This window comes from Pleurodeles waltl, chromosome 12 (genome assembly GCF_031143425.1).
Source record: "Pleurodeles waltl isolate 20211129_DDA chromosome 12, aPleWal1.hap1.20221129, whole genome shotgun sequence".
NCBI lineage: Eukaryota > Metazoa > Chordata > Amphibia > Caudata > Salamandridae > Pleurodeles > Pleurodeles waltl.
This window is the reverse complement of record NC_090451.1, coordinates 704,342,636-704,366,577: the sequence shown is the minus strand read 5'-3', so window position 1 is coordinate 704,366,577 and position 23,942 is coordinate 704,342,636. Positions and strand designations below refer to the sequence as shown.

General features: G+C 47.0%; 1 protein-coding gene across 3 annotated transcripts in view; it reads left to right on the top strand.

The window, feature by feature from the left end:
* LRCH4 (leucine rich repeats and calponin homology domain containing 4) overlaps positions 1-23,942 on the top strand; it is a 153,260-nt gene that overhangs the window by 85,116 nt on the left and 44,202 nt on the right. For 2 of the 3 annotated variants that reach the window (XM_069215653.1, XM_069215654.1), the window contains exons 4-14: positions 8,089-8,194; positions 13,119-13,255; positions 14,838-14,956; positions 15,841-15,937; positions 16,654-16,741; positions 17,499-17,605; positions 18,835-18,905; positions 19,164-19,310; positions 19,620-19,685; positions 22,647-22,731; positions 22,835-22,901. In XM_069215653.1, coding sequence (XP_069071754.1) covers positions 8,089-8,194; positions 13,119-13,255; positions 14,838-14,956; positions 15,841-15,937; positions 16,654-16,741; positions 17,499-17,605; positions 18,835-18,905; positions 19,164-19,310; positions 19,620-19,685; positions 22,647-22,731; positions 22,835-22,901 — 1,090 coding nt within the window. The remainder of the gene's footprint in view (positions 1-8,088; positions 8,195-13,118; positions 13,256-14,837; positions 14,957-15,840; positions 15,938-16,653; positions 16,742-17,498; positions 17,606-18,834; positions 18,906-19,163; positions 19,311-19,619; positions 19,686-22,646; positions 22,732-22,834; positions 22,902-23,942) is intronic. The other variant, XM_069215652.1, reaches the window with a different exon arrangement.

Here is a 23,942-nt window from a genome sequence, read left to right as displayed (position 1 = left end):
GAAGAAGCCGGTCTCTAGCACTCCACCTTATTCATCAAAATCTTTGCCGGTTAAATGTGGTGTCACCCATATGTACCCTTACTGGTTAATGAGTTTAAAAGTAGGCCTGTGCAGAATTTGAATACTATCAAAGCAACTTCAGGAATTTAGAGGTGTGAAAAATTCATGAAGTAACACCACTTCTTTCTGCATAGGGGCATGACAATATTGCGAATGACCAGAATGTGAGTGGTTGTGGTTCAATCAGTCAGTAGATTTGTAGAGTTCTTCATATCACCCATGAGGGTATCCAGGGCACTCTTGCTTTTGCGCAATTTTAAACTTCAAAATGCATCCTCTCCTCCATAATTGCATGCGAGGGCTCATTTCATGCTCGGACATAGCACTGAATGCAGGTTTGTGTAATTTTTTGTGGGATCTTGTGTAAATTATGGAGAATCAAATTACACTAATTTTGCACACTCCTAGTTGAAAGTTTAGTTTTTTGGCCAGACAAATATTTCAATTGGCTCTGCCCAGAGATTGCTTATTGTTGTTTTCAAATGAAGACTTAATTCCTGTTCATTTAGGAGTATGTGTGATTAAACTTCCCTCTGAATTAGAATATGCCAACAGACACTATCCAAGCCTCCTGCGCTGCTCTACCCGCTCTTCTCAGGGTGTCCAGGACATGGCTCAGGAGGTTGATCATAATTTCCGGAAGTTTGATGGTGTTTCAAACGTTCACCAGTTTCAACGCAGACTTAATACAAGAGGCCTAGTTTGTCACACACCTCTTCCCGCCTTGTAGAGTCTGCTGCCTGTATGCAGTCGTAAGCAATGACGCCCGACAGGCTGTTGGTGTTTAGTTGTAGAAACACACTTTGTAAGGTTCATCTTAGGGGACCCCTTCTCTCGTGCAGTGCCCTTGCTTTGGAACAGCACTCAAGTCCCACCTGTTTCTTTTCTTCCTGGAAATTATTAGCTCTAGCGCCATGAAGCCTTGAGGGAACATCTACACCCTTCCTTACTCGTTCACCGGTGTGTGGTGCAGGCTAAAGAAGACAAAAGACCTTGTAGCTCACTTGAGGTGGGAGAGAAACCAATGTTCACGTGGTTTCATTGACGGCCAGAACTAGCCGTCTAACGTCGCTGACTATAGACCTACGTAGTATTGTCATAATCGGAACGCAAAGGAAAACTATAGGGGCGAGGACCGAGGCGGGAGGCTGCAGACTGAGAAATAGGTCTCATATTTGTTAGTCTGAACTAGCGTGAAGGCATTGGGTGGGCAGACCTAACACCTGAAGGCTCCAGCAGCAGCAGCACACTGAACTGTAGGCCACCCTGAGCAGGTGCCTAGAAGTCAGTGGTCACTTCTGGGAGCCTAGAATTAGACTATGTAGCCGCACCTCTAAGGTGTATCCGAATACTTGGGCTAAGAGTACATTTATTATGCACAGCAGAATGGAAGCAGTTTAAAGTTGTCATGTTTACCGAAACCCTTTACCACTAAAAACCCATGTATGGGTCTCGGTACGTGAAGGGGACAGCACATACATACCTCTGAAGGTTTAGCCGCTTTCGTGACTCGCATGTGAGAAATTAGACTTTTTTCAGTTTCAGACTCCCAGTAAGTGTTTTTTTTTTTTTTTTTAAAAGGAAGTCAAACACACATGATCACACCCAGGATGCCACTACAGCTAAAGTAAAGAGGGGTCTGAATGTTGTTCCAACTGGATTAGGGTCTAGTCACAATTTCCTTCATTGTAAGGCTGTCCTGAAGGCAGATTTAGCTGGTTGTCAGGGAGCTCTTGTTCCCAATACTTCACAGTATACCATTAACCATCTGTGAATACTGAGAGGGGGGCTGTACTTCCAAGATGCACACTGGTGGGAAGGCCCAGGAGACCAGTGGGGACAGGAACCAGTACTTTATCAAGAAGAATTACAAGAAAACCCCACCAGGAGCTAGGATGTGACCAGGTCAGACCCTTGTAGACGGACCCAGCTGACAGCGCTAGGAGACTCACACTGACCTCACACATCCTACGTGACTCTCAACCATGCACACAGGATACCACAGGGGCCGCGGGTCTTCTTCTTCCGTCATTAGGTGTGTTATACTGAGCATCACCTCACAGGTCAGTCCGTGAAGTACAGTCTGTTGTACGCACACACCAATGACATCGCGTATCCCACGTGACTCACAACAGCCCACACAGGATACCACAGGGGGCTCTGGGCCTGGCCCTTCAGTCAGTGGTCCCTTAAACAGTCCATCGCCTCAGAGGGGAGTCACACAAGTACAGGCTGTTGTACACACTCACAAGGGCCGGGCTGTTCTACAAACACACCCAGCATTCTTCACAAATGTGGGTTGTTTTTTCAGGTCAGCCAAAGGATTAAGTTACTAATATTCTTTTAGCCTTTAATCTCCAGCTCAGCGATCATTACACACATTACATTGTAAAGGAGCACTAATGCAGCACTCAGAGGTGTCTGTGGACATCAGTGCAGAGGTAAGATGATCACTGAAACCAGCTCTGGCAGAGACAGTGAGCTGCAAGTCCAGACGTGCTACAGATTGGCAAGTCAACAACTTATTTACGCCAAGAGCGCGTATAAAACAAAGGAATTCTGAAACCAGGGTAAGTCCTTCTGCTACAAGACACAGTCACTGCAGGCAGCAGAGTTCAGAGAGGCCCCAGAAGCACAAAAGAGCAGTAGGGTTTATCAGTGTTTACCTTAACACCAGAGTAAGACAGTGTGTCCAGTGGTTAAAGACGCCTCCAAGCACAACCGCTGAAAAATGTCTCCCTTTACTGGAGGTGGGTGGCTTCCTGACCACTATTGGTTTGTAAGATGCATAATATCACATACACAAGCATCCGTGTTGCTAGAATTACTTGCAGTTCACAGAAAGTACAAGATATGATCTTCTCATGCCATTGACAGTATAACTTCTGTCAGGTGTATGCAAGCAGGGTCAGAAGTGGGAAAGCAACTCCGAAGAGTTGGCCCCACCAGGGCGTGCCATTGGGAAATCCTCAACCAGTTTACATGTAAACTGTCTGCTTGCAGAAATTCAAAGTTCAAGACTAGAGAGATCCCAAGGAGCCCATGGCCCAGACACTGGAGCCTCCTCACTTCACCGTTAACAGCATCGTCAGTTATCAAAACCTTAGGATATGTTTGGAAGGCAACTACTTTAACCTGTCCTAGGGCCTAGCATGCAGCTGTGAGGCGCAACCTTGATTCCTGCTAGGACAGTACTAACTGCATCGTACACAGCATGAACAGTGCGCCTCACATAGACTAAAGGTGCAGCTGTGAGCCTCAGCCTTGATTCCCGCTAGGTCAGTAGTAACTGCATCGCGCACAGCATGAACGGTCCGCCTCACGTAGACTAAAGATGCAGCTGTGAGCTCAGCCATGACTCCTGCTAGGTCAGTAGTAACTGCATTGCGCACAGCATGAACAGTGCGTCTCACATAGACTAAAGATACAGCTGTGAGCCTCAGCCTTGATTCCCGCTAGTCAATAGTAACTGCATCGCGCACAGCATAAACGGTCCGCCTCACGTAGACTAAAGATGCAGCTGTGAGCTCAGCCATGACTCCTGCTAGGTCAGTAGTAACTGCATCGCGCACAGCATGAACGGTGCGTCTCACATAGACTAAAGATACAGCTGTGAGCCTCAGGCTTGATTCCAGCTCGGAGAGTACTAACTGCAGCACGCACAGCATGAACGGTCCGCCTCACATAGATGCTGCAAACCTCAGCTTTGATTCCTGCTCGGAGAGCACTAAGTGCAGCATAAACAGTCTATCTCTGAGAGTCTGAAGATGCAGCTGTGAGCCTCACACTTGATTCCCGCTAGGACAGTACTTACTGCAACACACACACAACTTGAACAGTCTGTCTCTGAGACTCTTAGGATGATTGCACCAAGCTTGAATAGGTGCCACACAGGAGCTGTTCTTCTCTGTGTCTGCAGAGCTTGCCTTAATCTGTATTCAGCGCTGTTGGCAGCAAGAGACCACTGCATGAGAAGTGCATGTAAACAGAATCCACTGCCTGCCAGCAGGGCGGCGGTAGACTATAGGAACCTTTCGCAGGGTCCTTGTGGTTTCCCCCCTCTTCTTCCTCCTTGCGTTCCATGAGCTCCTGGTGTCACAGCTGGTGATGGCAAAGCAGTTCAGTCTTTCTTCCCACTGTTACCATTTGTAAAGCTGCCAGTGAGGATAGCCTAAGGCAGTGGCTATAAACCTCTTGTCCGGGGACCCATGGGGGGTCCACAACTGTTTTACAAAATTCAATAATATCAAAATTAACTAATTAAAAGTAATACAGTGTATACAAATAAGGAAGCAACATTGAAAATGTGACAGCTTTTTCTATATTGGAATATGAATAACACCAAATAATTCAAATTTTGAGCTCCTGTTTATACTTGGTTTTGTATTTTTCTGTATTGTTTTGAGTTCCAAATCATAGAAATTGCTTAGGTCAGGGGTCACTGTCGTCCAATAATGAGTCCTTTGAGGTCCCCGGATTCCAGTAGTGATTCCGTGGGGTCCACGGAAGTCAAAAGGTTAATAAGTGCTGGTCTAAGGTGTTTTATAATAGACTTGTGATTAGACCACAGTCATGGAAGGAAGGCCTGGAGTGCCAACCAGGCCACCTCAGATGTCTGCAAAGTGGAGCTTAAAGTGCTGGCTGTTAAGACTCATTCTGTCTGTCCTTCACTTGTCTATTTTTAGGTCTGGCTTGACAGTACGCTGGTACTTGACATTGTGATCCACTGAAAAAGAGCTTTCAGAAGTGCTACTGAGAGAGAGGCTATGACTCCACCCACACATGGATTAGCTTAAGTACAGCATATGATTGGAGAGACGTTTTATGCTTCCACTGAAAAAGAGTTCTTGTGTTGCACCTTTTGCCTTGTCCGCAAAGCTGTGCCAATTTCAGCATGACTGTTTTGTTATGGTGGCAAGCCAGTGATCAAGCGTATAAAGCCTGGTTTCCTGATTATCAGACAGTTATGATGAAGACAGAAACAATGAGGTATTTATGGTGAAAATCATTGTTAAAGTCAAAAGGAATTAAAGGGTGGATTGGTATTACTTTGTATTAAAGCCCGTAAAGAGGTATCGTGTTACGAGGAATCCTACAGATTACAGGAGTAGGGATGGGGGGTTTTGTGGTGTTAACCCAGTTGACAAATCCAGGGGTATAATATTTGTGGTGTCAATCCAGGTGACAAACCCAGGCGTGGAATATTTTCACTTTGATAATCCTTGTAAGGCCATATTGGGATGAGCCGTATGTTGTTTTGACAACTTGTAATTTTATACATATTTGTAATTTTATAACTATGCCTGATGGATGCCAGCCAAGATTTAATATACCAGGCCTTTGTTGGTTGTGGCGACATGTCAGTGATAAAGGCTACAAGTCTGTTTCATTGAGAAATGTTAATATCAGATGCCAAAGATCTGATGAAAAGTTACAACAAAGGCAGTGAGCCTGATTTATTTCGAAATTCATGTTTTGAAGCCAATATCTCCTCAAGAGGTTAGTGTTATTGCACCGTGTTAAATCCTGCAGACATTTATTTTGTTAAATGGAATCTCACAGCGCACCTTGGTAGGCAAGGGGTTTGATTACCTGTGATAAAAAGTCTTAGTACTCTGCCAGGATGTTGTTTTTTCTTTCATTACATAATTCTCTCTCGCGTCTCTCCTACTTCCACCCACCCCTGCCAACGGTGTGTGAGTGTTAGACACTCTGCGTCCATCTATGACTCCATGGGTAGCGGGTCAGCCTACTTTAGTCTGTGGCCCTCCTGAAAACGACTGTTTCAGTGCCAGGATTGCTGGGCCAGGCCTACCAGTTTTTAATTTTCTCCTTAAATAGGTCCCCTTTCATTTCTTTCCTCTTCCTAGTTTTAGATTAATTATTGAGCACATACTACTGCTCATCAGACAGTGCTAACCAGCCCCTTGCTTGCTGCTCATTTTATCTGCAGTGCACTGCATCCTCCATGCCCACTGCCTCAAAACCAGGCGGGCACCATGTTACGGTATAGTCCACCATGTGTCATTGTTCTGCCATTCCAAGATGGCCAATTCGTTGGTTGTAAACATGGAGGTCACCCTGGAATTTTAAAACAATGATACACATTGCAAGACGGCCGCCCACTGCTATGTTTATTTTTATTTGGTACACAAGCATGTGGCTGCCATGTTTAGGCAGGAGCAGTTTTTTTCTTAGGCTTTTCTTTTGATTTATGTTGCTCATGTTCTTGAGTGTGTTGTATTGTGGTTGTGAGAGGGTGAATCTAAGGATCAGTCAGTGGGAGAATGAATGGACGCACAAGCTCAAGGATGAGTAACACAGGTTGTGTGTTTGCCTACAGAGTGTCTACATTCATCAGAGACAGACGAGACACTATCATTTATAATCCAGACCTGTTAGCCCTGGCAATGGTTGTCTTCAAGTACAGACCTGCTGGAGGAAGAGGGGTGGAAACAGTAAAAAGAGGGGACAGTTTGTGCTTGAGTACCCTAGTAGTCTCTGCAGGCCAGCGCTTTGGGCTAGAGCAGAGGTAGGAAGGTGGTTTCACTCAAAAGAGAAGAATCTAAAAGTTGGAACAGGTAACAAAAGTCCATTACATTTGCTCGAAAGCTGAGTGGGGGCTCGGGGGGAGCCTGAACTAGAGTAGCGTCAGTAGATAAAGGGATAAGACCCAGACTATGTATGTAGGTAGCTTCAGTGGTCACTGGTTTTAGGTTCGAGCCATGGACCAGAGCTTCAGGGGGCACTGGGGTACACCTGGGCCATGGACTAGATGCCTTCCCAGTCCATGTACCATAGTAACATCAGTGGGCAACAGGACAAGACCTTAACTCTGTACCAGAGAAGCTTCAGTGGTCCCTGAGCTAAATTCTAAGCCATGAACCAGAGCAGCTTCAGTGGACAATGGTGGTAAGGCTCGACCCACGGACAGGAGTAGATTGAGTGGGGCAAGGCCTCTCTCGTGGATCAGAATAGCTGCAATGGACAGTGGGCTAAGGTCCAAGCTACGGAGCAGAGCATGTTCAGTGGACACCCAGTGCGGCTTGTGCCTGGGTCTCAGCAATGAGTCTTCAGCTAGGCAGGTTTGAGATGGGAAAGGTGTCTGTGCATGGACATGTCCCACAAAGGTAACCTAAAACATGTACATTGAGGGCAATGGTCCAGGCGTAAATTCAAAGATGTCATCTGTCAGTTTTCTGCATTTCCCTGTTTTCACATTAATGCAGCCCCATTTCATCCCCTTCTCCATCATGCTGTTTTGGCTGCTCCACGTTTTGAACCGAACCTCCTGCATGATGTTGAGACACTTATAAAGGATTTGGGTCTGATTTAGAGTTTGTTGGATGGGTTATTTCGTCACAATTCCATTCACCCTATCACAAGCGCATTATATCCAGGGCCACTGGAACCATGCAGTGCTGCGGCAATTTTCGCATCATTGTGGATTTGCCACATAATCCATCCCCTGTTGCATAATCTACCAATATTAACAAAAAAGGTTGTTTGTAGGTCAAACGGCTCAAAAGTAAAAAAAAAAAGTTGATGGCGGATCAGGATCTTGCGGACTGGAAGGCTTTGCGCAAGGTAGACTGGCCATCTTTCAGTAGCTCATTGCTGTATTTGGGTGTTAAACTGGTACTAATACGGTGATCTCTTTTTCCTCACACTGCTACCCGCTGTTAAAATGACACAATATTGAAGTAAAGCAAATGCAAAATGTCCGCATTTTGCTGCATAATTTGCCTTTCTTGCTGCATAGTCGACCCATAATTTGGTCCTCATCTGCCGCGTAATTCCAGTGGCCCTGATTATATCCAATGTCTCTTGCAATAAGGTGGACCGGATGTTTGTTGCGTTTGTGATGCAATATCTGCACCCAAACTCTAAATTAGGCCCTGAGTTTGACAGCAAGGAGCTCGGTGACCTATTGTTGAGGGGTAATATTCCTGGTTTGATTTGCAAAGACCTGCTATGCTCTGGCCTCCTGAAAATCCTAAGCTAAGTCTGCTCTTGATGTTCCCACAGGACGTGAGCAGCAACGAGCTGCAGGTTCTTCCGGCACAAATGGGGGTCCTGGAATCTCTTCGAGACCTGAACATCCGCCGGAACCAGATCACGGTTCTACCGGAAGGTGGGTGATGTAATAAAGCTGTTCTTTCCTGAGAACAGGGCTCAGATGTCATAAAAGAACTCGTTTCAATTTTAAACACAATTCTAAATTAGCCTGTGCTCTGTTTTTTCAAAGTACCACTCATTTAATAGTCCCTAATAAATATATTGAAATGTAGATTTTCTCCTTTGTTTTCTCAGGAATGTTAATCAATGCAGTAAATTTTGAAAAGCTGGTGCATTCTTTGTGTGCAGTGACCACAATTCTGGGGTGAAAAACTAAGAAAAAGAGCTGTAGTTATAGGGAGAAGCATTTTCCTTCTCATACTAATATTGACTTGACCCTTGGAGAACCCAAGTTATACATACTGGCATGACCTCCTCTCTCTTTAGTGATTGGTTTCCTTGTAGTTTACCACATCACAGCCTCCTGCCCGCCCGCCACTGGGATCCTTGGACCTGGCAGGGGGGATTGAGAAACCAGGATGTAAATTGAAGAGTTTGTTAGATTATCTATGTGGAGTTCGTATAGCGCCTTTCTAGCCAAAAGGCAGCTTCAGCGCCTTTTGGCTTCTACTACATGAAGCATGTATGTGGGATTATGGAGGACTGTCGGGTGAAAGGAAGTCTGTTCTGTTTTTCTTGCCACCTGAACATTCATGCAAGTGGAGTCAAGGAGTAGTGAACTGGTTCATTCCCAGAGCTGGAGACTACTGGCTGAACATGGGTCTCCCTGCCCCAGTGTCCTGGTCTCCCTGCCCCAGTGTCCTGGTCTCCCTGCCCCAGTGTCCTGGTCTCCCTGCCCCAGTGTCCTGGTCTCCCTGCCCCAGTGTCCTGGTCTCCCTGCCCCAGTGTCCTGGTCTCCCTGCCCCCGTGTCCTGGTCTCCCTGCCCCCGTGTCCTGGTCTCCCTGCCCCCGTGTCCTGGTCTCCCTGCCCCCGTGTCCTGGTCTCCGTGCCGCAATGTCTGTAATTTGAAGGGATCTCCTCTCTGTGGGAGATGGGCATAGGTATTTTTCTAACTAGCTATCATTAGTTTTTGACAAGACTTTACTGGATGGCGACCTGCTGATCTTTATGCAAATCATTGTCATCTGTGTATGATCTCTTCCATGGGTACAGTGCTCTGTTGATCTCTGAGGCCATTCAACATATTCTGTGCAGATCTCCCGGAGGTGATATGGGATATTGCTGGCCTTGCCCCTTGACTTGCCCCACACAGGGATCTCGCTGCGAATGGTTGTTAACCTGTGAAGGGATCGCCTCCATTGTCCAGATGGTCTCCCTTTTGGAGGTTCTATAGAGATCTCCGGCAGGTGATACGGGACATTGGTCGGTGTACCCCTACACAGATCACTTCGTACTGTTAGAGGAATGTGGGGTACATACAGTGTTTCGTTTACTTCTTGTTAACTATCATCTTGAGGTGTGTCGCCTTTGTTTCCAGGTGTCCATCCAACACACGACGCCTCCTGAGTATGCTCCCACTTTCATAAGTGCTGGTCACTTAAGTAGCATAGATCACTAACATTAACTGCACAGACCCCTTCAACCCTCATAACTAGACAACAGCTTTTGCTGACTAGTTTCCTCAGTGAAAAGTAGGAGGTAGGCTGTCTCTCAGGGTCTGTAGACCGGTGCCGCTTTGCACATGCACAGCTTTATGGCCTTTGCACGCAGGTAGTGCAGAATGTAGATATTACCAGAGCCGGAAGCTGCAAGTGCCCCTGTCTAGGTGCGGCCCTCGGGAAGCGATCTTGAGCCCGTACGTGAGGATGGAGGTGGGTTCACAGGGATTACCGAGAGAAGAACAGTCAGGAGAGAGACATTTTAGCAAGGATCATAGAGTGGTGAGTTGTTAAGTGTGGCCAGGAAGACCTGGTGACTGGTACATCACCCACTGTTTCTGTAGTCGCCTTAGCCAGGTAGTTTATTTATTTATTGATGACCTACCCGCACCACAGTGCTTCATGCCAGCCAGCCTCCATGTTACTGTGTGAAAATGCAACTGCTTGTTTTTAGGATTTTGCCCAGCGTTGGACCTTTGATAGTGTCAATGTAACCTCAGGAATTTGGCTAGGGATATCGCATCCTCACTACGGCACGAGGGTTGGGCATCAGAACGATATTTTTCAAAGTCAGCCATCACAACTGGTATAAGTCGTGCGTGAAAATAAACAATCTGGAATTTCAATTTGTGAAAACAGATTTGGAAATATTGACTGCAAAACGTGTTGCAGTGCTCTGCTTGGCACGCAAGTGTAATTAATTTTGTTTTATTAACATCTACAATGTAAATAATATTGGGATTATATCTGTTGTATAATGAAATTAGTTCCTCCTTTTTTAAAGGACAGCTTCTCGTGGGAGAAGTGGCAAACTGACTTTTTCCTTTACCTTTGTGTTTTTTAATAACTTTATTTAAGGTTTTTAAAAACGTATTGTAATTATATTTGTGTTTTGACCACTGACTCCATGTTGCACTTAGCCTAGCAGCAGACCGTCACATTAGTGACCACCAGATTGTTTGCTTATTGACTTTATTTTAGCCTTAGCTTCACCGCCATGTTAAAAACTGCAAGTATTTTTCCATGCCCGTGTTATGCAAAGTGCTTTTTGCTCACGTTTTTATTCAGCGTGTCTGTTCTTTCTCACCAAGGGCTTAGGCTGATAAGAATATACTAGCATGATGTTTATGGTACGGCAGGGAACGGTTTTGTTTTGAGAGGGGGCACCTTGGGTTTTTGGTCAGTTCCAACGTGTTTCCTTCAAAACTGACCTGAAGATGCCAGCATTTTCGAACAACAAATTGCAGAGCGATGGGGTGAGGGGTTCTAGAAATCTCCTCTGGGGCTTGTTTAAGGTATGTAAGAGACCCAGGATTGACGGTGACGATTCAGAGACCTCGGTTCGGGGTCAGGATGCTGATGCCTGTCGTCCTGTGAGGACAGATCTCTTTCTCTTTACAGTCGATCTTGGGAGTCTGCGACTTGAAGCTACTGAGAGAAAGATGAAGGGGCAACTGTGCCCCATTGTGATTAATTTTTACTAATTATTTGCTTTGCATTGAGTATGAATATATATCTATCTAGATAGGTATTTGTATCTTTGCATATATATATATTTGCTGTTTATAGACTGAAGATTCTTTGTATATTTTTTTCATTTCATTGTTGTGCACATTTTAAACGTGCACTTTCAGTTGTACTGACCTTCCTTTACGAGCCTCGCAGAGTGATTTAATAAATGTATGTCCTAGACTAAAAGGTCCATTTCAGAGATTCTTTTCAGTGTGCGTGTATTTCAGCTCGGTCAGCAATAAAGCAAAACACGTATAAGCACATACAGCAATATATCAGTGGTAGTCAAATGATACAAACAGAAGCACATCCAGTGATTTTAGATACAATACAGCAGATCAACACTGGTACAGTGAGAGTAAAGTGTGGTACAGTATAAGCAGAACAATAAGGGATCCTTACTGACCACTAATTGGCCGTAGAGAAATGTCGGCTCAAAGGGGGGACCGCCCACCACCAGTTTCAGAAGGTGCGGGCAACAAAGTTTGAAGATAGGACCATTGAGGATGTCAAGTATCCCTCAGGAGAGAAGCTGAACGGAAGCGTAGAGCTCACTGTTTGTGTCACAATGGATAAGGTCTCTGATCTAGGCCTCCTCAGTTGGGCGAGCCGCACTGCAACGCTAGCACCAATTTCTTTACCTTTTAATTTGTTGTATGTGGCCGACAGAAAACAACTTGGTCAAGATCTTTCATCCCAAGCACTCGTCCTGCCTGAGTAATATGTCCAGCTCAGTGACATCCGCAGTGGTGTGACACAAGAATGTGTTTTACTTCTGTGGTTGCATGATCTGTAGAAGGGCTTGAGCATCCATTACACAGTTGTTAAGTATACATTGTCTCAAACGAAAAGTGTAGAATTAAATTTTCCACTCCTGGCGAGAATTAAAGTTAGTTTAGCACTCTCTAAAAAAACAATTGTACATAAGAAAGTAGAAAATAAAATTCTCTGAATTGCAGACTGGACGTGGAGCCTTTGTGATGGAGAAGCTGGAGGCCTCCGTATTATCCTTGACTATTCCACTATTTCCGCTGCATCGTCTCTGGCTCCTGCATGTCCTACCTTTGTGCCACCTTTGAGGAAGCATCTTTCTTCCCTTCACCTACACCACTCTGTAGTTCAGTAACCAAATCAAATTTTGGTTCAAGCCTTCACAGCGCATCCTCAGGGAGCAGGGTGACTCAGGCTGCTCTGAAGCAAGCATGGAGCACGCAAGGAAAAAACGGAGACGATTGGATACATTCCCCTGGGCAGGGAGCCAGCCTCAGGGCAAGCATTGGAAGTGTAGGACAGGGAAGATGTGTTAAAGTTCCCAAAGGATCTACCTTCCACCAACTGACCAGACACCTGTGATCAGCAATATCTTCCTCACAGACACCTCCCCGCTCCGCCGATGCAACAGCCGAGGATGTTCCTTCTCTCACCTGGTGGCTAAAGCCTGAAATGACCATTCCCTGCACCTTAGTGACGCTGCATTGCTCCAGGAATTCAGAAAAGGACTCAAAAGATGGCTGTTTGAATGAACAGAGCAGTGTGAAGCGGCTAGCAACTCCAGCGCCTTGAGGCCCTCACAGGTTTTTTGCCACGCTTTATAAATCCTGATTGATTGATCTATGCGTGGCGGAGTTGTACTTCATGTGCTAGTAAAGGACAGCAGCAATGTAGAGCGGTGGGTCATTCATACATTCATACACAATAGTAGTAAAGGTTCCTTGTCCTCATCCAGTGCTAGTTTGACATTCTACTCTGGTAAACAATTGTTTTGGATTGATAATTTTGCACCATCTAGTTACCGGTGAGGAGGGGGAAACGCTTGAGAGCTGATGGAAACTCACGCTTGCTCTTTCCTACTTTGTGCCTTGTTTCAGAGCTGGCTGAGTTGCCATTGGTCCGCCTGGACATATCCTGTAACCGGATAACTCGGATCCCCGTATGCTATCGGCACCTGCGGCACCTCCAGTCCATCCTCCTGGATAACAACCCTCTTCAGTCTCCACCAGCACAGGCAAGTTCAGAGTCTCTGCTCAGCAGAGTTTACAGGGAGCAGTTTGATGCAACACACACCGCCTCCTCTGCTGATTCCTCGTGTCTGCGCCTGCAGGGCATAGGGTTGAACAGGCGTCATGCCTCCTATCTCTAATTTATCTGAGTCCATATCTAGTTTTTTATTCTATTTTATGTCCTGACTGCAGGCTTCCTCATGAAGCAAGCCTCATCTCTTGTCACTTTTCCTTTTAAATCTCTTTGGATTTGTAGTTTGATATTAGCTGTATGAAGGATCTGTGGCTTGTTTGCGTACCTGCTGACCCTCTTGCATAGATAGGAGTCAGCTACGTTCACAGTAGTAGTCTGGAATCCCTGTCTTAATGCCCTCATCCCATACAGACCGGCTTGTGACAAGCACCGTATCCCTGTGCTATAGCCCTCAGCCCATTCAAGCCTGGAGGTGACAGGCTCTGTATCCCTGTAGTAACACCCTTATCCAATCCATGCCTGGAGTTGACAGGCACGTGTATCTCTGTGCTGTAGCCCTCAGGCCTGGAGGCGAAAGGCCCTGGAGCTGAAATGCTGTGTATCCTTGTGCTAACACCCTCAGCCCATCCATGCCTGGAGGTGACAGGCTCTGTATCCCTGTGCTTATGTCCTCAGCCCATCAGTGCCCGGAGGTCACAGGCCCTGTGCTAACACCCTCATCCATGCCTGGAGGTGACAGGCTCTGTATCCATGTGCTTATGTCCTCGGCCCATCAGTGCCTGGAGGTGACAGGCCCTGTGCTAACACCCTCAGCCCATCCATGCCTGGAGGTGACAGGCTCTGTATCCATGTGCTTATGTCCTCGGCCCATCAGTGCCTGGAGGTGACAGGCCCTGTGCTAACACCCTCAGCCCATCCATGCCTGGAGGTGACAGGCTCTGTATCCCTGTGCTTATGTCCTCGGCCCATCAGTGCCTGGAGGTGACAGGCCCTGTGCTAACACACTCCGCCCATCCAGGTCTGGAGGTGACAGGCTCTGTATCCATGTGCTTATGTCCTCAGCCCATCAGTGCCTGGAGGTGACAGGCCCTGTGCTAACACACTCCGCCCATCCAGGTCTGGAGGTGACAGGCTCTGTGCTAACACACTCCGCCCATCCAGGTCTGGAGGTGACAGGCTCTGTATCCCTGTTCCAATGCTCCCAGCTCATCCCTGACTTGAGGTGACAGGCCCTTGTATCCCTGAGCTGTAGCCCTCAGCCCATCCAGACCTGAAGGTGGTGGGCTCCATATCCTTGCGCTAATGCCCTAAGCCCATCCATGCCTGGAGGCGACAGGCTTTTTATCCCTATGCTTACACCCTCAGCCTATCCACGCCTGGAGCAGAAAGGCTCTGTATTCCTGTGCTTACACCCTCAGCCCTTCTAAACCTATGCGGTGACAAGATCTGTACCCCTGTACTAATGCCCTCTGCCCACCCATGCCAGTTTCCAGAGCTCATTCTTTTAACCAATTGGACAACAACCCTTCACACCCTTAAACAATATATTTTCATGTTCTTGATCTAATGCAGATTTTTTTGATCACTTGGCATGCTCCTTTTTGTTCTTACAGATATGTTTAAAAGGTAAAATACACATCTTCAAATACCTTAACATTGAGGCCTGCAGCAAGACTGTGCCTGATCTGCCAGAGTTTGAGAGAGTGAGTCGGCCCACGGGATTCGTGAATTGGTAAGGATCAAAACCTCTGGGTGAGTGCTAAAGCGCAGTGAAGCTGCTTGCTGGGGCCAAAGAGCATTACTCCACTGTCTGACCATTCCAGTGCAAGGCAGACTTGCGGCTGAGCATTCCTCTGATGACAGAAGAGTCGCTTGTGTCTGAGGTCACCTTTGTGTTAAAGATTTAATGACAGTATTAGCATTGCTAGATATTGCCAGATCAACTTGCTGTGGCTCATTCCTTTAGGTAGCGATTGATTTTTGAATGGATTGGGTTTTTCAATAATCTTTAAATGTTCTTGTCAGTAATAGCCGTGCCTCTAAGCAATGACTAGCACAGCCAATACCAGCATCAATGTATTCTTCTCTGCCATTGCTTCTAAAAGTGTACATGGCTGGTCATTCAGGTTTTGAGGACATTTGGACCTTGGGGCTGAGCAGTACAAATTTTAAAAGAACGCGGCCTAAAGTTTTGACGTTTGTATCTTCTTAAAACTGTTTTAACATTCAATATGGAACATACACCTTTTAACTTTTGCTAAACAAATACTCATTCGTCTGTGTGCGAGGAAGACTTACACAAAGTTTGTAATGTCCGTGTTTCGAGTGATCGCGACAACTTTGTGCATTAGGCTGGTGTGTATTTTATCCAAAAGATGTTGGAATACAGTAAGGCACCAGCTGTTCAAGCAGTGGTGTAAGGCACAAGGCTCAAATACTAGCACGTTTACTCAAACTGTATGGAAGGATCTGAACACAAACTCTGAAGATGGCCCTTAGAAGCAGAAATCCACAAGCCCTACCAGTCCCTAGTGGCTTCCTCTGTGCCCCACTTTGTCAGTGCCTTTGCTTACCGTCTTCTTCTGGTTGAAGATCTCAGGCATTCTGTTTTTACAGCCTGACGGACGACTTCTTCCAGGTGCGCCAGTATGGAGGACTTGATTCGGGCTTCAACAGCGTGGATAGCGGTAGCAAACGATGGTCTGGGAATGAGGTAAGAGTTGTCATGTTTATCTAGTGCCCTTGAGGAGCGCTACTGGGACCATATGAATTCAGAGAGGGGTGTACCCATCTCCAGGCTCTCTCATTTCAAAGCTGTTATTGCTTTCACACAAGAACGTTGTACTCTTGCTCATAAATGACGCTACTCAAAGATGTCCATCACAGAACAGTTGTGATCATAGACCAGGTGCATGTTCAGAGGGCTCAAGAAGTGGAAATACAACGTGAGGTTATCATGCAAAGTCTGTTCACAACCTCTTCGATGGTTTCTTGAGTACCTTGCTCTTCTCTTGCTGCTACATCAGACCGCAAACGTCCTGCCTGGTGCCACCGCGTGACCTGTTGGGCACTTGGATGCACAGTAGTTGTCTACTTAAACTTATCAAAGCTGTCACCTTAGAGGGCAAAGCAGCTGTCGTAGTAGGGTGATCCCGCTTGGGTCGCGTCCTCTGTGGTTTCCAGAGCACGGCTGGCTGTAAGGATGACGTAGAAGGCAGATGCTGTACAGCATAGGTCTCCCTACTGCTGAGTTTGAGGTGGTGGCCTGGCGGGGTTACTATACCCTGTACCCTTGGCTGCTCTCCATGCTGGATGTAAAAGGACATCCAAAGGGAGCACTGTCTTCCCTGTTCTCCTCTAAGGAGCTCCAAGCATGGCCTTTGAGTCCTTGGCCTTCAGATCCGCATTTCTATATTCTGCTTTTCTTAGTCTGCAGATGAGTGCTCCGACCTCTCCTTCCGAATCGCCGAGCTGGCCCGTGATCCCAAACAGCTGAAGGAGATGCGCATTGGAGCAGGTGAGTTTGATGCCTGTGTTTAGCACATCTTTCTCCAGTGCATCTGTGTGGGATACCGCGGGGATTGGAGGTTGAGTTGTTCTACAGCTTCGAAGTGACGCCGAGGTTGGTATTATAGTGGTTATGGAGGCAGTCTGCAGCCACCTGGATTTTTCTTCATGTCATTCTCTCCCATCACCCCTCCTGCCTTAGCTCCCACGTTATACAGCTCACTCTTGGGCTATACATTTCCTTTGGCCCCTATCTAAAGGTATCCTTTGTGTAATTGCTGCGCAGAAGTTAGAAAGAAGAATTTGCTTTTCCCAGCAGCTTACAGTAATCAGTCTCTTACTACCCGGTACATTTAACGCTTCAGGAAGATGCAGGACTTGAAGTTGGGCGCTGATAGTACGCATACTTGGCTACCGCCACTATGACTATGTTTGGGATTACCACTCGAGGGGATGACTGTGCGAGAGCGCCACTGATATCACTATCTGGTGGTGACTGTCTGTGATCGTCTTACCTAGAGGAGTTCAGATTAGACCCAGAGTTTGGGAGGAGCTTTTAATGGTGCCACAGGTGGCATTCTGACATGAACCTCTCTCTTCTAGGTTAGACACAGTCTAGGAGATGGATTCTTTGACATGTTAGAGCTCGGCACAATACCGTCACCGAGACTGCTGTAGCAGTCAGCTTTGTACATCTGAAAGATGCTTGCAGTAGTACTGGAATCATGGGATCTTGTCCGTGCCTTGTCTTTCATTTCCCACTTCAGCGGATGGCGACCCGGAGCAGATAGATTACATCGATAGCAGCACCAATGGCGAAGAGGAGGACGATGTGAAGTCAGACTGTGGCCTGCAGATGAATGTGCCCCCCGAGGTGAGACTGGCATTGTTGTATCTGGCATAGAGGACATCTGTGCCTGCTGCCTCCTGCCAATGTGGCACGTGGGGAGTGGAGGGATTGAATGACCAGCGTCAGGGTTGTGAACACGGTGGGGAACCGGTAGATTTGTGTGTAAAAGAAGCACGTTTCGTGACCTTGCTGTGGTGTGACCACCAACTACTTCCACTAGTGCCCACTGAACACCTGTAGATACATACGTACTGAGGGCTTCTAGTTTGTTTCCTTCAATGACTGAAGTGACGTATGAACCCAGTAAGGCCAGGGGGGTCTGGGCCGGTTCCAACGTTTGTTATTTTTACAGTTTCCAGCGACTCTAGTCACTGCAGCATCAGCTCCATTGTAGAGCAAGCAGCAAAGCTGCAGATAAACAGAAGGTGCATTTTAGTTGCCTTTGGCTGTGCTCCAGGGAAAACCGGATGTTTGGCCAGGAAGCACATCCTGTTCCTCCTGGAATTACTTTGAAGAACCACAGGGACCCAAAAATAAAGTTGTAGAAAAATGTAGTGTCTGCATTGACAAAATGTGACAGCAGCAGTGTGTTTTAGCAGCAGGTGCAGTGTCCATGTTTTAAAGAAGCAATGCCTCTCTGTCCTCCTGTGTTTCTCTCTAGTACTTATATATTGGAAATATGTATAAAGCAGTTATACTCACAGTTCTCCCTGAAGTGTGCACAAATAGTAATACCTGATGTGTGAAAAAGTTGTATATTATCCCAGATTTGTGTGCAAGTGTTGATACCAGCTGTTTTTCCGAATGCTTTTAAAAACATTTATACGCACAAACCTCCCTGACGTTTGTGCAGGCAGTAACACATAATCTACCCTGATTGTTATGCAGAAAGGTGTGTATTATTCAAGATTTGTTTATAAATAGTATCACCTGTTTATCTTCCAGCTGTGCATGGAACAGATAATGTCTCCCCTATGTGAGGTTTCAAACAGTAAAACCTACAGCAACATTTAGTCCTGCCTATATGTGAATGCCCAGAGTAGTACCTGCAAGCCTACATTTGCTGCCTGAACACTACTGGATATATATCCAAGTGCGTGCGCAGTTATTAGTACCTAGTTACATCCTAAACCTGCAGCGGTTCCTATATATTTGCCCCTGTGACCTGTCAGAGATGGATAGGCGGTTTTGGTACCACATGATAGTATCCAACTTAGCTCTGTTTTCAATTCCCATTTCTATATCCCCTCTAGGTGAAGACCAAGGAGGAGAAGCTCTCACCTCAGCGGTCAGATGTGGGGGAGAGAGCAGCTGGCAGCAGCAGGTAAGGCCGGCTCACCATTAGAGGCCCCTTTTGCTGTCCTCTGGGTCAGTTGTCTGTTGGCCGGTATTAGATGTAAGGGAAGACCTGTACTGAAATGCCTCTTGATCAGTGTTGCACTTCATATCGAGAAGCCAAGCACTGAGAGGCCGGTACCACATCCCGAAAGCATGTTAAGGATCTCCCTCCTTTGCAAAATTGAGGATACATGGTTGTCTCGTCATGTAATTCTTGTATCCTCTCTGTCCGTCCATTCCACAGGATACCCAGCGCAACATCCCCGGGTCGGGACGAGATCACTGGAGTACGTGAGGAGCGGAAGATTACAGAGACCCTCCAAATATGGCAAGAGAGGGAACGGCAGCAGCAGCAAGCTATTAGGAACCAGGCACAGGAGAAAAAAGAAAGGTAAGAAAGAACTGTACAGCACGTGCTGGGAGGAGGATTCGGATATTGCGCGATTTCTAGCCCATCCAGAAATTGTGCACTTTAGCATTCATGTTTGTAGCCATGCTCTGGTTGAATGTAACCTTTACTGAATGTGAATGTTTTGCTTTGGTGCATTGTTTTACTTCAAAGGGCTTCATTCACTATCCAGGCTCTGCCCACCCCCTCATCATCTCCCAGAATGGCTTGAGTCACCACCGCTATACTTTTCTGTTGTTAACAGTGAGTGAGGCTCTGGTGTACATGTTCTCATGACCTTGTCTTTTCCAGTTTACTGAGGTTGACGCCAAGGACGGTTGCAAGCAGTCCCCAGATGCAGACCACACCCACTAACAAGTGAGTATCTGATTTTAAGAGGTAATGTATGAAGCATACCCATGTCCTCTGAGCAGCACCTTAGGAATAAGTAACAGGAGGCCTGCAGCCCAGTCACATATTCTACTTTCTGCTTTCACTTTACCTAGACAGGTTTCGACTGCACGTGTGCTTGCGCGCTGTGCTTGTGAACGCTTTTATTAATAAAAAATCTCTTAAAAGGGCCTTAGAACACACCCCTTACTTACCTGAACTTAACATTGGCTTAGTCCAACGTTGCTCTAATTTACATGCTTCTGATTGGCCAGCACGCAGTCTGCTTTTACTTCATGCTTGGCCGTCCTGCTGTCCATGCCATTGTTTGGAGCCTGGACAAAGTACTCCTTCCGATCACTGCCTTTCGCTACTGCCCAGAGCCCTTCCACTGGTTACTTCACTGTGTGGGACTCTTGTTTTATTTATAGTTGACTTTTGCACATGCATTGAATGCATCTGTCTGAAGTCCCTCTCTGTTATCCTTGATCTCCTCCCGTCTCGTGTCACTTCACTCTACTTCCAAAGTCTTTTGTTTTATTGTGCCCAACTACTCTCTGCCCGCCTCTCAGTAATTTAGCAACTTTATAATAAATGAGAAAAGTGCCCTAGGACACATTCAACACGTCATATCCCTTATTAAAAACAAAACTAAACAGTGTTGCATTCTGGTTTTATTTAACCTGCTGTGTTTTAGATTCTGTTTCAGACAACCCCGGGTCAGACCTTCCTGTTCTAAGTGTACGCTTTAGTTTCAAATCACAATCTTTTTGTTTTTTATTTCACTCGCTCACATTTTCATTTACACTGTTTGATACAAGTTGTATCACGAAGCACACTTTATCCCTAGGTGATGGTGATCTTTACAAAGCACAGTGCGTCAAGTTGCTAATATCGGTGACGCCCCCAAGTCACCAATTCTTGTTGCACATGCTACAAGGACAAAGGGAGACACCAGTATCCAGTAGTAAGATGATTAGTTCAAACACTTCAAGTTTGCAATTCTTTGACAGGGAAGTGTTTTCAAGGAAGTCAAGAGCCCGTTCCAAAAGGGAAAAAAGGGGTTTTAACATATCCCTACAAGACATTACCAGAGCAGCCACATGGATGTCCGTCTAGAATAGAGGTTCCGGTGGGAGAAAATGTGCTTAAGCAATTATTTGCATTTTGCTGCACTTTGTAGCCCTCTACCAGTTAAGCATGATACTGAAGGATGCATGGGCCGATTGGTTTGGCCACAGCACGCAGGCTTCGTTTGAGAACAGAACTAGCATGCCTGGAAACATGCAAAGTGTACACTTTCTGTCCCCCTCCCAGTGACGAGCTCTCTCATTTGAGCTTTACCCTGGTTTGTAACCAGAAGCACCCTTTCCTGGTTGCAACGTCAGCAGTTCTCTCTCAGCCATTCCCTGACCCATTTGTAGGAGCTGCACCTCTCCTGCCTTTTCCTTGCAGGCTCTTGCTAGCCACCCCTCTGCATTTTTAAAACCTTGTGTTTCAAGTCAGCGTTTTCACAGCTTCCAAGCGTCTGAGCTCTAAACCCTGCTAAAAATGCCAGCCCTTGCAACAGGCTGATACATTTGCATTCACGGATAGCACTGAACAGTGATATCAGAAGGGAGGCCAGAGTTAGCGCTTCGGACCCAGGGCTGCAGCCTCCATTTGTAGGGAAGAAGTATGTTTCTGATTGACAGAACAGTTTGAAATGGGGTGGGGGGAGGAGAAGTAGTACATTTTGTTAAGCGCACAATGAAACAAAGGTAGCTTTCCCTTCATTAGACTAAAGTGTCACATTATTGAGAAGTATCTGCCACTGTCTGACTCTTTACCCTGGTGTCAGTGGCCACTAGGTCAAGACACTGAGCTTTATACACAGAGCATATTGAGTCCTCGCTACCTTCAGGGGCTGGGGCAGCCCTACTCTACAGCCACAGACCTGCCATCCTCCTCGTCTCATACAACTACGTTTTTCCAGTACAGTGAGAGCTCCCTGGGGTCCAAACCTGTGCGGGAGATTCACTCCTCAACTTGTTCCAGAAGCTTGTTCCCATCATTTCAGAAAACTCCTCAACTTTTAAAACAGGCTTTACTTAATTCTACTTCATCTTAGGATTGACAGAAGAACATGAGTTCTTAAAAAACATGCATGTGGCTGAACTCAGATCTCAAATATTGTCGGAATGTTTACGATCAATGTTCTTTTGTGTTACAGTGCTCTGAGGTGGCCTAGGTGCTTTTAAATCCCCTAAATAGTTCATTGCTGCCTCTGATGCCCATGACAAAAACAACAAGGTGATGGATGGAGTGCTTGAATTGATCTCAGCCACTGGCAGTCGCTCGGGCCGCATCCCAATCCATCCCACCATGTCACCTCAGTTCGAACCCAGCCATATGCCAAGCAGTCTTGACCTGCTCTTCGTGGGACAGTCCACCCTGAACTGCCAGGCTGGTTCCACCTTGAATCGAAACACAAGCAACCCAGGAACGGCTTCACCCTTGTTATGAGCTCTTCAGCCGGGTAGAGCTTAGCTCCAGTGACGCAGCGAGCCCCGGGCTCACATCTGGGCAAACCCGGCACACTTAAGGCATCAAATGAAAAAACACAAGGTTATGGGTGGAATGCTTGAATTAGTCTCAACCACTGGTAATCGCTTGCGGGCGCATCCCATTCCATTATTTTTCACCCACAGTGACACCTCAGTTGGGACTCAACCATACGCCCGTGGCTGAGGTGAATTCAAGCATTCCTTCCATCACCTTGTTGTTTTTCTAGCGCCCATTGGTCTCTACGGGCCAGCAGAGCTTTGTTCATCAGTATTATTCGTAACCCTCAGAAGAAGAGTCTACATTCTTAACTGGAGAAACTTGTGTATTACGTATGTGTGCTTTGGATTTTCACAATAACTTCACTTCTGACTTTATGATGTACAAATCGTTGTGATATTTCAGAACACCAGCGACAAGTGGTGCCTTTTCTCTCTGCAGTGGTCCTTCTGAAAATGGGATCCTGGTGCAGAACCGACTCCGAAGTCAGGTGAGGATGGCCTTAGTTGGCACGGGCAGCATGAGGGGTAGACGAGAGGGAGGGTCTGTGGGGTACGCTTCTGCAGGGTTTAAACAATCTTTTCAATTTGCAGAGTGTGGATCATGCAGCACCAAGCAGTCTCCCTCAGACCTCCCCGGCAGAGCCATCGCTGCCTTCTGGTGAGTCTGGGATGAGCAAGGCACTCAAAGCGCTTAAATTATAAGGAAATGCTGGGACAGCAGAGGCGCACACAAGGGCTCCAGTTACAGTAGGCGCCGGGACAGCAGAGGCACACACAGGGGCTCCAGTTACAGTAGGCGCTGGGACAAGAGAAGAGCACACAAGGGCTCCAGTTACAGCAGGCGCTGGGACAGCAGAGGCGCACACAAGGGCTCCAGTTACAGTAGGCGCTGGGACAAGAGAGGAGCACACAAGGGCTCCAGTTACAGTAGGCGCTGGGACAGCAGAGGCGCACACAAGGGCTCCCGTTACAGTAGGCGCAGGGACAGCAGAGGCGCACACAAGGGCTCCAGTTACAGTAGGTGCTGGGACAGCAGAGGAGCACACAAGGGCTCCAGTTACAGTAGGCGCTGGGACAAGAGAAGAGCACACAAGGGCTCCAGTTACAGTAGGCGCTGGGACAAGAGAGGAGCACACAAGGGCTCCAGTTACAGTAGGCGCTGGGACAAGAGAAGAGCACACAAGGGCTCCAGTTACAGTAGGCGCTGGGACAAGAGAGGAGCACACAAGGGCTCCAGTTACAGTAGGCGCCGGGACAAGAGAGGAGCACACAAGGGCTCCAGTTACAGTAGGCGCTGGGACAGCAGAGGCGCACACAAGGGCTCCAGTTACAGTAGGCGCTGGGACAGCAGAGGCGCACACTAGGGCTCCAGTTACAGTAGGCGCCGGGACAGCAGAGGCACACACAAGGGCTCCAGTTACAGTAGGTGCCGGGACAGCAGAGGCACACACAAGGGCTCCAGTTACAGTAGGCGCAGGGACAGCAGAGGCACACACAAAGGCTCCAGTTACAGTAGGCGCTGGGACAGCAGAGGCACACACAAGGGCTTCAGTTACAGTAGGCGCTGGGACAAGAGAGGCGCACACAAGGGCTCCAGTTACAGTAGGCGCTGGGACAAGAGAGGAGCACACAAGGGCTCCAGTTACAGTAGGCGCTGGGACAAGAGAGGCGCACACAAGGGCTCCAGTTACAGTAGGCG